The sequence below is a fragment of the Cavia porcellus genome, unplaced genomic scaffold (genome assembly GCF_034190915.1).
Source record: "Cavia porcellus strain 051 isolate PalLab524CR breed Dunkin Hartley unplaced genomic scaffold, mCavPor4.1 scaffold_16, whole genome shotgun sequence".
Lineage (NCBI taxonomy): Eukaryota > Metazoa > Chordata > Mammalia > Rodentia > Caviidae > Cavia > Cavia porcellus.
Window position 1 is genome coordinate 14,779,457 of NW_026947499.1, and position 13,130 is coordinate 14,792,586.

At 46.1% G+C, this 13,130-nt stretch overlaps 1 protein-coding gene across 1 annotated transcript in view; it reads right to left on the reverse strand.

Moving 5' to 3' along the window:
• Nucleotides 1–13,130, reverse strand: part of Vsig10 (V-set and immunoglobulin domain containing 10) — a 32,081-nt gene that overhangs the window by 6,674 nt on the left and 12,277 nt on the right. The window contains exons 3-6 of the mRNA XM_003478205.4: nucleotides 9,060–9,359; nucleotides 6,531–6,791; nucleotides 4,127–4,420; nucleotides 288–398 (exon numbers count right to left, since the gene is read on the reverse strand). Coding sequence (XP_003478253.1) covers nucleotides 288–398; nucleotides 4,127–4,420; nucleotides 6,531–6,791; nucleotides 9,060–9,359 — 966 coding nt within the window. The remainder of the gene's footprint in view (nucleotides 1–287; nucleotides 399–4,126; nucleotides 4,421–6,530; nucleotides 6,792–9,059; nucleotides 9,360–13,130) is intronic.

Sequence of the window (13,130 nt, forward strand, 5' to 3'; positions counted from 1 at the left end):
CCTTATTCAATGGGGTTCTTTTTTCTGAGACAAGATCTCACTCTAGTTTAGGCTGATCTTGAACTCACCAGGCGGGCCTCAAACTTGTGGTGATCCTCCTGTCTCAGCCTCCTGAGTACTAGGATTACAGCTGTGCATACCAGGCCTAGCTCTTATTCCATGTTTTGACTGAAGGTTCTATAGGATGGGACTGCATGGTGGAACTGAGTATACAGTGGCCTCATCCTCCCACCCACATGTTTTTAAGAAGCTTCAAAGAGAAGCAGAGGGATCCAAGAAGGCCTTACCTTTCCAGCAGGATACAGGACTATAATACAACAGAAGCCCTGAGATAATGAACAGTCCCAACAGCAGGAGGCTGACGATGATTCCCACAATGCTGCCGATGTTTACAGGCTCTGTAACGACAAATTACACCATTGAGTCTTCCACATGTGCGGCTAGGAGAGAAAGCCCCACCCTCACCAAGTCCGTCCAGTTCTTGTCTTATGAGCTTAAGCAAAACCTGAGATCTTTCTATAACACAAGTAAACACTTCAGAAAGTCTGTGGGGATCCAGTGAAGGGCCCAGTGAAAGATCCCTGGAAAGCTCAAATTTCTGCACTGGGCTGGGGTGATCTGCGATGCCCAGGGACCCATCCCTGCCACCGACACGAACAGCACTCCAGACTGGCTTCTGTTATTGTTGTTGTTTCTATTTTGTTCGTTGTTCATTGTTTTTGAAACAGGGTCTTACATGTAGCTCAAAATGAACCAGATCTCACCTTGTACCCCAGGCTGACCTTACCCTTGGAATCAACCTTGCCTCGGTATCCCCTCCAGTGCTAGGATTACAGGCACGCACCACTCCACCCAGCTGCAAGACTGACTTGACTTACTGGATATTGAATCCAGGGCCTTGGCTTCTTTTTTTTTTGCTTTGTTTTTTATTAAAATGCCCAGGCTGGGCTCGAACTTAGGATTGTCCTGCCTCAGCCTCCCAGAGTGCAAGGATTACAGACATGTGTTACCATACCTAACTATCAAGACTGCTTTTAAGGTCAAGGCAAGTAAAAGTATATATTATTAGTATCATGGTAAAAAGAGCAATAATAGAACAAATATAATGCACACAGGCCCATGTAGAGACATGATGTAGGACAGATTAGTGAAGGAAGGAAACAACATTTGAGAAATGGTCCTGGGACAAACAGTTACCAAAATTTGGAGGAGGAAAAAAGAATAAAACTTATCTACACCGCCTCTTGCCATTTACAAAAATGACAATTTACAAAAAAGACAACTATGAAAGTCAAATGCTAAAAGTTATAGAAGAAAACATCTCTGTGACTCTGGAATAGAACTGCTGTTGTTTGTTTGGTTGGTTGGTGTGGTGTGAGGCAGGGTCTCACTAGGTAGTTCAGGCTGGCCGGGAGCTTATCTACTCCTGTCCTTGAGTAGATGTCCTCATCGTCATGTAGTTGATTTTTTGAAATATTTTTTACATCATTAGCATTTCTTTTGTGGTACTAGGGGTTGAACCCAGGATTTTTGTACTGAGTTAGAGGTACATCCCTAGGCATTTTGCTTTGGTTTTTGTTTTGTTTTTTTGAAACAGGGTCTTGCTAAATTGCCCAGGTGGGAGCTGAGCTTGTGATCCTCCTACCTTGGCCTCCCACATGCTGGAATTATAAGTATGTGACAGATATCCGGCTAATCAGTAGCAAGTTTTGTTTTAAGAAATCAAAGTGGAAAACACAATAAACTAATAGAGGGCAGTATTTTTGCAACATGTAAAAACTAACAAGGAATTAGTATGAGGAATTTCTAAAGAATTGCACATATATTGGAAAACAGAAATGTCAAGACAACAATACATATTACTCAGAAGGAAAAAAACAGTAAACAAAAGTAAGAATGATGCCCAAACCAGTTGTGGTGGCCCATGCTTGTAATCCCAGCACTCGAGAGGCTGACACAGGAGGATCACCAAGAGTATGAGGCCAGCCTGGTTACACAAGTGAGTTCAAGGCCAGGCTGCACCACTAATGAGACCCTGTCTCAAAAAAAAAGAAATGATGTTCAAAACCATGTTAGTAATCAAAGAAACTCAACTTAGAACCACAGTGATTTTTTAGTTTTCAGGCTTTGGTTTTTGTTTTGTTTTGAGACAGGGTCTTGCTATGTGTTCAGGCTGGCCTTGAACTCTGTATGTATCCCAGGCTAGCTTCAAACTCATGGTGATCCTCTTGCCTCAGCCTCCCACATGCTGGCATTATAGGCATGCACCACCACGCTACAATTACAAAACTGGCTGATAAAAAAATGTGGAAGAAAATCGCCAGTCTTGCATACTGCTTGGAACGAAAATAATTTGGTATTACCTCATAAAGATTAAAATGCGCATCCTTCATAATCCTTATAAATATCCTAGAGGAAGATTTGTCTGGGTACCTGGTATACACATACATAAGTAGCTGGGTAAAAGATGTCCATAGCAACACTGTTATCATAACAACAGCAGCAGCAAAAATGAGAAATAACACAGACATCCATCGGCAGGACAATGAATAACTTACTTGTGGAAAGATGAGACAGTGGAGAATTACGCAGCGGTCAAGAGGTATGGAAGTATAATGACACCCACTGACATGAATAAATCCCAGAAACGAAACACGGGTGAAACAGGCGAGTCGCAAAACACCGGGTATGCAGGTAACAATTTTTTTTAGAAAAAAAAACTTAGAGGAGTTTTAGGTTCGTAACAAAATCTGAGCAGAAAGTAGAGTTCCTGTGTCTCCTCGCACACATGCCCATGGTCCGTCCCTCATGGTCAGAATCCCATGGTACATCTGTCCCAATTGATGAAGCTACACCAGCACACCACAGCTCACAGAACACCGTGGTGTTCTCCATCCTCAGGTTCAGAGGGATGGAGAATGACTGCAGGTATCCGTCACCATCACATCACACAGTTGGGTCCCCTGCCCTAAAATCTCCCGAGCTCCTTCAGTTTAACCTCATCCTCTCTGATCCCTGGAGCCCACTGAGCTTGCTACTATGTCCATGGTTTCATATGATATGTAACCATGACGACTGGAAATAAGTAAGAATAAACACTATTTAGAGATCCGAACTGTTACAGTTTAGATCTTCTCTTTTTCCAATCAGAGTTTAGCACTCATGGTGCTTTAGATCTTAAATGCACCCCGAAAGTTAGTACGTAAAGACTCGGTTCCCAGGTGACCGGAAGACCATGAAAACGTTAGGAGGGAAGGCCTAGATGGAGGAAGTAAGATCACAGAGAGTGCACCCGGGAAGGTTCTGTTGGGACCCAGCCTCTCCTCTTTGCTTTGTGGCCATCATTATCGTAAGCAGCTTTGCCCCATCTTGCCACTGAGGTTCACCAAAGGCTCAAACAGAGGCCAAGTGATTATGGACTGAAACCTCTGAAACCATAAGCCAAAATAAACCTTTCCTTCTTTAACTTATATATCTCAGGTAATTTGTCACAGTAACAAAAGAGTTGCACTTACATAATAAAATCTTTTTTAAAAAATAAAACAGGAAACTCTGGGTAGCAGTTAACTTCTGTTGTTTTGTTTTGTTTTGTTTTTCAGTAGTTACTTTCTTCCCAGGAGGAGTTGGGAAGAAGCCTCCATATAGGATTGTAGGTGAAATATGGGAGGCATGCTGAAATCTGGATTTCAGATGAATAATAATTTTTAAGCATAAGTATGTTCTATGCACTATTTGGGACATATTGATCCTTTTAAAAAATTCTTTGTTTTTCTAAAATTCAAACTGAAGCATTTTTGGTTGTTATTTTCTAAACGTGGTTGCACTACCCACAGGTCACTTCATTAGTGTATCTTAACATGATTCTTTTGGGTATTCATTTTACTATCACACATCCCAACTTACAGATACTACATATACATTCATCAGTGTACAGGACACACTGCATAAGTTTTTGGTCTGCCATGCAAATGTTAGTGCTTTTAGAATTGGACAGCAGGTTTTGTGGTCACCTCATCAAACCACAGATAGGTATACAGTTGGCAATGGCCCAGGTGGGGGACCATGCTGTCCTCACACTGCACTGGGGCCCCCGAAGCTCTCGACCCTCCTGCTTTCCGTCACTTACCTTTCACACTCAGCCAGATGTCCACCTCCCTTGTCCCCACGGGGTTCTCAGCCCGGCAGACGTAGTAGCCCTCGTCCAGGTGCTGGGAGCAATTGCGAATCGTGAGGGTGGAGCTCTGGCCATCCTGGGTGATGAGGTAGCGGCTGTCAGGCTGGATGACCACCTCGGGCTGGGTCAGGTTCCTCAGCCACTGGATCGTGGCAGGAGGGTTGGCTTCAGATACCTGGCAGGTGAATGTTACGTTGCCCCCCACAAAGCAAGTTTTCATGGGGTCAGAGAAAAGGGAGGGCATCCCTGGTGATCAGGAGAAGGTTAAAAAAAAAAAAAAAGACAAATGTTTAGGAAATGTAAGCCATGGCTTGAGATTGTCAAGAATATTATTTCCTTCCTAATGAAGCAACTCTAGGTATTTCTATACTATACCAGGTCCTACAGAATAAATGCTAACATTTATTGAGCATTTACTATGTGCTGGGTGCTTTCACATGTATTACCCAGTTTATCCTCACAACAACCCTGTTATTGTCCTCATCCATAGGAAGTAAACTCAGGCACACAGAAACTTAAGCAACTTGCTCGAATTCACACAACTAAGCATGCTACATCACTGGAATTTAGAGTGAACAACTGCCCTACTGTACCCAACACTGTACAGCAGACCCTGAGATGTAGGGCTTTCCCAGTGCTAAAAGCAGGAAAATTCTGACCAAAGCAAAATAAACTGTTTTTTCTAGGTAAAACAAGAATCCAAGCACTCAGGCCTTATAACCCACAATCTTACATCTATGCTACTGGAAATAACCACACTGATCACATAAAATACAGACACATGGCCCGGCAAGGTGTTCCAGGGGACAGCAGGGTAGCTATCTCTGTTTCCTATTGCTGATGTGACAAATTACTACAAGCTTAGTGGTTTAAGACAATAAATATGTTCACCTACGTTCTGGAGGTCAGAAGTCAGAATATTCTGGGCTAAAATCAAGGCACTGGCAGAGCCGGTTCCTTCTGGATATGCTAGGGGGAATCAGTTTCTTTGCCTCTTGGGTTCCTAGAGGCTGTCTGTACTCTTTTGGCCCCTTCCGAGTGTCATTCCAAACTCTGCTTCTGTGGTGCATCAGCTGCAGATGACTCAGACCTGTCTCCTTCTGATAAGGTTCCTTGCCTGGACAATCCAGGTAATGTCCCCAACACAAACATCCTTAACTTCACTGACAAAGTCTCGCACCTCCTAAGGTAATATTCACAGATTCTGGGGGTCATCACATGGACTTCTGAGAATCTGCCCTGGACAATTTAGACCCTGGCATGCCTGTGCCCTGAGGGCCCAATCTGAGCAGAGCACAGGCAGCTACAAGGACCGCCCTAGTGAGCCATTTGTTCTCAGTGCACAAGAAGCCTTGTCTCCAAATGCACCCCCTCCAGGCAGGGTAGCAGATTCACTGTGGGGGATTTATAAAATGCACACTTCTGGCATCTGAGGGACAGACAGTGGCAAACTGGGATCCTGCCTGGGACAGTGACACCCATTCCCCTTCGCAGCTGTTCCAAAGGAGGACCTAGGGCTGCATAGCTGCACCTTGGAAGAGGGAAGAGGAAGAGAGAGGTAGAGGAGCCAGGCTGAGGAAACAGAAATAGGTTATCCATCTCTCCTCTCCCCTCTGTCTGGTCAACAGAAGAGAACCTGTCCCGGCTACCATGAGTCTTCTTTGGAAACTCACAGGGGACACCTGCCTCTTGGATCAACCATCAGGTTCCTTGCACGCTGCCAAATCACGCTTTCCCTCTCCAGGGTTCACACCAGTTTCCTCTGGGACCAGCAGCAGTAACAAACCTCATTCCTGTGTATCTGTTTTGGGGCTCCCAAACCAACATCTCAGAAATGCTCCTCCTTATCCTCAAACAATCCCCCTGGCAGCCCTTCCTCTGGGCCCAAACAAATCTCATGTGTAGGACTATACTTCTGCCAAACAGACACTTCTCGCCTAAGAAGCTGGGTCACCCATATGTGACCAGCGTGGCAACTAGAGAGTTTAGCTTATGGGGTTGCTGTGGGCAAAGGTGACTAAGTGGCTGCAAAACAGGGAGGGTCCCTCGGAGATCTGCAAGAGGACAGAAGACTGGGACCTTCACACACTGCACCGGCTAAGGTGGCAGCTTATTGTGAGGTGACCTAAACGCTACATTTAGGGAGAAATGAAGCCAGGCTAACAGGGCACAGTAGTCCCAGCAGTCCCAGCATCTTGTGGGGCATCTTTAATGTTTGGAAGGCAGGAAAAAAGGCAACGAATTCAGCTCACTTGGAAGCACTGGAGTTTCTTCCCCAGGACTACTTTCAAAGGATCCTCTCAGAAGAAAGGAAGACAGGCGAACCCCAACCCAGGACAAAGTGAGGCGGACTTACTGATCTGTACCACGCAGCTGGCTCCCGACTCTGGCCCCACGATGTGGCTCCCCACACATCGGAACTTCTTGCCATCCCACAGCTGGGACTGGTTTACCATTTCCACCCCCAGCGTCGACTTCCCCACGATCGCCCCTCCTGGCTCTTCTGTCCACAGGAAGTTGGGGTCAGGGTAACCCCCATCCCAGCGACAGGTGAGCTGCACTGCAGACGATCCCAATGCCGTCTCTGCCAAGCACTGCGGAGGTGACGGAGGGGGGGCTGCAACACACCAGAAGGGAACAGGGGCTCAACGGCAGACTCAGAGATCCGCAGCTGCCGGGCTGGCACTCAGGGTTAAAGAGTGGGCACCTGCCATGGGAGTCTACTTCAAAACAGCACCAAGCACAAACCTAGCACAGACGAGCACCTACAACTGTCAGGGTTCTTCAGCTGGGTGTTAAATCTTTAGGGAATAGCTCACATTTCACCCCCTCTGGGCGTGGCTGTTTACATGAAAATTGCAAATGTGGTTCATCCATCACACGGCCCACATTTCAGTGCCCAGGCATCCGTCAGCTGCTGGATTAGGCCCCACAGACCAAGACACTTCCGGTATCACAGAAGGTTCCACTGCACAGTGCTGGTCCTCGAAACTGGCAGGGGTTGCCTCTGGCTAAGGGCAAATGAAGGCTATGCTGATTCCACAGCCGGGAAGATATGCATCCCACCTCCCACACATGCAGTATGATATGTACATTTGCTATACGTGTTTGTATACTTCATGTCATAGAAACAGAAACAAATCTGACAGTACTTGGGAGACTGAGGCAGGAGTGTCACCAGGAGTCTGAGGCCAGCCTGCACTACACAATGAATTCAAGGCCAGCATAAACTAGAGTAAGACCTTGCCTCAACAAAAACAAACAATTTTTTTCTTTATTTTTTGGTACCAGAAATCGAATTCAGGGCCACATGCTTAGCCAGCAGGTTCTGTGCCACTTGAGCTATGTCCCCAGCCCAAGAAATAAATTTGGGCCAGGTGTGGTAGAGCACAGAGGTCCTATCTCAAAAAAACTAAAAAGAAAAAAAGAAAAATTGAATTTTATATGAATGGATGGACATGTAACATTGACAAGAAAAATTACTGGAAAAAATACCAAAAATAATGGTTAGAACAATTCTTTTATTCTTTTGGCTCAGCTGTCATTTTCTACAAGTACGTGTCATTTTATGTGCTATAAATGTCATTTATGTTAAACAACACAGAGGCTTACAAAGGCTCTGGATAACATACAAATTAAGCAATGTGTCATTATCCTGCCCACTCACTCCTGGTTCCCGCGTTCCCTTTCATTAGCAGGCATTATAAGTGTACTTGGCATTTCTGCAGCAGCTCATAGCCAAGATATTTGCATCTAGGAGTCATTGGTGGGTGTTTTCCCACCCCCAAAATAAACTGCTGGAGAGGGTCACTGGGCTTCTGGAGAACACAGATACAGACAGATGAATGAAGGAGTGGACGGCGGTGTCTCCATGCCGTGAACGTTACTCAGCCATGGGGAGAAATAGAGTACTGATACTCGGTACAACGCAGCTCACAGGGACTCCCCTGCAGCCCTTGCACACATTATGCAAAGCAAGAGAAGCCAGACACAAAAGGCCACATATCGTTATGATCCACTCATGGGAAATATCCAGGAGAGAGCCACCCACAGAGGTGCAGCGCAAATCTGAGTCTGTCAGGGGCTGAGAAGAAGACAAGGTGGGCGTGACTGCTCTGTCACCTGGGAGTTTCCATTTGAGACAATGAAATCGTTTTGAAATCTGCTATAATTTGCATGTGGAATGTCCCCCAGAGGCCCACTGAGAGGAAGGGTTAGTCCCCAGCCCGGTGCTACCAGGAGGAGGTAGGAACTAAGAGATGGGGCTGTGCCCTTGAGGGGGTTGTGGGGGTCCAGCCCCTTCCCCGTCCTGTGCCTGTTTTGTACCTGCCGGTGAGATGAACAGAACGGGCTTCCCTCACCACTCACTCTCACTACATGTTGTCACCACAGGCCCAAAGCAACAGGTCCCCTGGGTCACGGACTGAAAACTCCAAAACCATGCGCCACCTAAACACTACACAGAGGTGGCAGTTGCACAGTATTGTGAACGTACTAAATGCCAATAAATTGTACATCCTTTCACTTTGCTGCTTTTTATAGTACTGGGAACTGAACCATGGCCTTCACCCTGAGCTACCTCCCAGCCCACTTTTATTTATTATCTTGAGAGGGAGTCTGGCTAAGTTTTCCAGGCTGGCCTCAGACTTGCCATTCTCCTGCCTCAGCCTCCCAGGGTGCTGGGATTACAGGCGTGTGCCATCATGCTCAGTTTCACCTGTTTTTAAAATGAAAAAAGAATGCATGAGGCTCAGTGTTTGTTTCCCTCTATGGCTCAGCCCATGCAGCAGGCGATGCCTCTTAGGAGGAAAAAAAGAGGCTTAGATGCACAGTGGGGAGGTGGAGGGGCAAGGGGAAGGGGGGGTGGGGAGTGCTTCTTACGCACAGTAGACCAGGAGCTCGGTGATCACCTTGCGCTGCCTCCCGCTCAGCATGCTGGTGGCCAGACAAGTGTAGTTCCCTTGAAGGTTCTGGGACATCAATAGCAGCGTGAAGCAGGTGACCGTCAGGTTGCTTCCGAAGGACTCGGGGCTAGAGTGGGCTTGGAACCACCACTCAACCACAGGCGGGGGCTGTGCGTTGCTGCGGCAGCTGAAGTCCACCTGGGAGCCCTTGACCACGTACAGGGTGCCATTGGCCAGCGTGCCAGTGGCTGAGATGTTGACCTCGATGTGGTCGGGGCCACCTGGGAAAGACAGGAGAGAGTGGCATGAATTACCTGTGCATTCACCTGGGCCACCAACCCATTCCAGCAGACACCTGACAGGTCAGGGAGCAGCCGGGACAGAAAGCAGCGCCCACCAGACTCTGGGCTACAAATGGGGTGCTAAGGACCCCGACGCCACGTTCTCTCATTTGCTCCCAGAGGATCCTGTGAGATTAACCAGGGAAGCAGATCGTTATAGAATACAGAAAGTTTTTTTTAAAAACAACACAGAGCCAGGGGTACAGATGCATGCCACAAGCCCAGCACTTCTTGGAAGCTGAGGCAGGAGGATCACAAGTGCAAGCCTACCCTCGATAACTTAGTGACCCAATGAGACCTAGTCTTCTAATAAAATATTTTAAAAAGGGCTGTAGATATATCTCAGTGCAAAAAAAAAAAAAAAAACCACCAAAAAACCTGGGTTCAATCCCCAATACTGCAAGAGGGGAAAAAAAATCATATAATAGAAAATATGTTTGGGCAGAAAAGACCAACACAGCAAACCTGAGCCTGGTGTCCAAGGTCAGCCCTTGGTGATGTTTAGGGACATAAATTTCCACCAGTCTCATTACGGATTAAAAAATGGCTCACTGCCCCTCGTTAACTGCTGAACTCCATTCCTTCCAGTGAATCTGGGATTTTGGTATGCAGTAGACAGACCAGCTCCCAATAAAAAACAAATAAATAAAAATAAAAATAAAACAACAACGAAGACCGTGGGCTCTGAACCCTGGCAGGTCTCTGCCATGTGTCATCGTACTCAGTGCTGGAGGATCTAACACTGTCCTGTGAAACCCCACGAGGAGGTGACTTGTGCAAGTTCCTGCTTTGTTCCGCTAGGCTTCATCTCACGTGCTTTTCCCTCTTGCTGATTTTGTTACTGCTGTAATAAATGACACATGCTGATGTCTATGAGTCCTGCTTCAGAATCACGGAACCTGGGGGACCCCAGCATAACACATGGGCTGATCCAGACATACTGTGTGTTTGAATGAATGACCAGAAAAGACACGTTGTCAATGACCCACCTCAAAATATTCTCCCTCACTTCAAACACACTTCCCCACTGTCTGTGCCTTCTGAAGCAGTCCTCTTTCCTGAATGTCTTTATGAGGTACGATCAAAAATACAGTGAATGCTGCCGCTGCGTGCCCAGACTGGCCTTGACCTCACTGTGTGGCCCAAGCTGGCCTGGAATTCACAGCGATCCTCCTGCCTCAGCCTCCCAAGTGCTGGGATTACAGGTGTGTGCTACCATGACTGGCTTCTCCTCACATTTCTTATAACCGCTGGGTCTGAGTCAGCCTTATTCCCCAGATGTGGCACCACAGGGCTTCTGGCTCTTCCTCAAAGTCAAAATGACCATGAAAGGTAAATATTTGCTATCCGTTCAGGACACCAAGGCAGCCACAGTGGCACAACTTAATTAGACACTCACAAAAGACCTCCAGAACTGCTCCAGAACGTGGCAAGGACAACGGGCTAAGTGTATTTGAAGCCAGGGAGAGTGTTTTCAGGGGGACTAATGGCAATGTCTTTTACTGTAACACTTGTTTTTTTAAGAATGTAAACACTGTTTATTTATCATACTACATATCATACTGAAAAATAAGAAATATTGGTTTCAGTTTAACTTAGGGATCTACTTACTGGCTGTGTGGCACTGGGCAACTTACCATTTGTTAGCCTCCATTTCCTCACCTATAAAATGGGATGCTAGCAGTATCTATTTAGTGGGCTGTTAGGTAATTAAATGAGTTAAGTCTAGTGGAGCACTCAGAAAAATGCCAGGCATGCTGGAAGCACTTACTAAACTGCTCGGCCTTATCTTGGGTTCTACCTACCTATCTACCTATCTACTTGTCTTTTTGTTTTTTTGTTTTTTCTTTTTTCAAGACAGGGTTTCTCTACATAGCTCAGACTGGCCTTGAACTCACTGTGTGGGCCAGGCTGGCCTGGAATTCACAGCGATCCTCCTGCCTCAGCCTCCCAAGTGCTGGGATTACAGGTGTGTGCTACCATGACTGGCTTCTCCTCATATTTCTTAATTTCTTTCTTGTCTCCTGAGATACCCTCCGTTGTTGGTACCACAGCACCCAAGATACCATCTCCCCTTTGATGAAAATATACCTCTCTGGGAATGTGGCTCAGCAGTAGAACACATGCCTGCATGCACAATCCCCATCTCAGTTCAATCCCCAGCATATGTAAGCACACATGCACACACACACACACACACACACACACACACACACACGCAGAGCATAGCCTACAAATACATACATCTGGTTATCTCTCAATTTAAAAACACATCTTTAGCCAACCGTAGGGGCTCACACCTATAATAACAGCACTCAAGAGATAGAAGGATCCTGAGTTTGGGCTCAGTTTGGGCTATTTAGTGAGTTCAAGACCAGCCTGGACTATACAGCTAGCCAGACCCTGTCTCAGAAAAAAAGAAAATTAAAACTATATCCAACAGCTGTTCATATTACAATAATTTCTTGTGCTACCTCCCCCAGAGATTCCTCTTTTAGAAAGAAGAATGTGAGGAGGGCAATGCTTTGTCAAAGGGAAAAATCCATGGCTGCAGAACTTTGAACAGAAATAGGCCAGTATAAAAAAAAAAGAGTTATTTGTGGAAAAAGGCTTTTCCACACAAGAGGCCTCAAAACAAGTATGTACTTTAATCTATAACCACCCTATGGCTATATAAATTGTAGGCTTCAGCCTAGCATGATGGAACGAACTCCAGCACTCTGAGAGGATGAAGCAGGAGGATCTCAAGTTTGAGCTTGGGCAATTTAGCAAGCCCCTATCTCAAAATTTTAAAAAAGGCGGGGCTGGGGACTTAGCTCAGTGGCCTAAGCGCCTGCCTTGCAAGCAGGCAGTCATGAGCTTGATCCCCGATACTGATAAAAAAGAAAAAGACAAAAAAAAAAAATTAAAGAGCAGTGCATGCAGTTCAGTGCAAAGGCCCTGAGTTCAATTCCACTACTGAAAAAAAAATGTGAATAAGGAAAATATTCTCAGCATTTTACTTGTCAACTTGGAGCTGCTCCTAATGATGCAGGGATCTACTGAAATCATGTCACCTCCCACAAAGAGTCTGGGGAAAAGGTTGCACTGTGGCTTGGGCCATGCTCAAATGACCTATTCACTGCTGCTGGCTAGTTAGGTATGCAGACCAGCAGGCCCTAGGGTGTGGCCGAGCTGGCAGGCATCCACTTAAGTGCAGGGTCCCTCTGAGGTGCTGGTGGCCACCACCCAGCGCAGCCAAGCTAGTGCACTGCAAATCAAACAATCTGGGTCTTGAGTTGTCTGGAGAGCACCAATGCTCTGATATGGACAGGACAGACCTCAGAAGCCATCTGAGAGGGCCAGCACAATTATCAGAAAGGAAGAAAGTTGGAAAGTAGATGACAAAGAAGCAGGTAACACGATAAAGAAAAAAAAATCAAATGAGAGAAACAAAAGAGCACCCTGAATTGTCCAGGGTTCGGGGTTGTGGCTTATCTATAAAATCTTTGGGTGAAATCTGATTGCTTTTTTCCTCTTTCTTTTCTTTCTTTTTTTTTCCTTTTTTGGTGGTCCAGAGATTGAACCAAGGAACTAACACATGTGCAGTGAGCTACTCCACCACTGAGATACACCTCGAGCTCTTTTAGCTTTTTATTTTGAGAGAGAAACTTGAAATTCTGCCTGTGTTGGCATGCCATGCCAACCGGATGATTTCTTGATTGAAGCTGA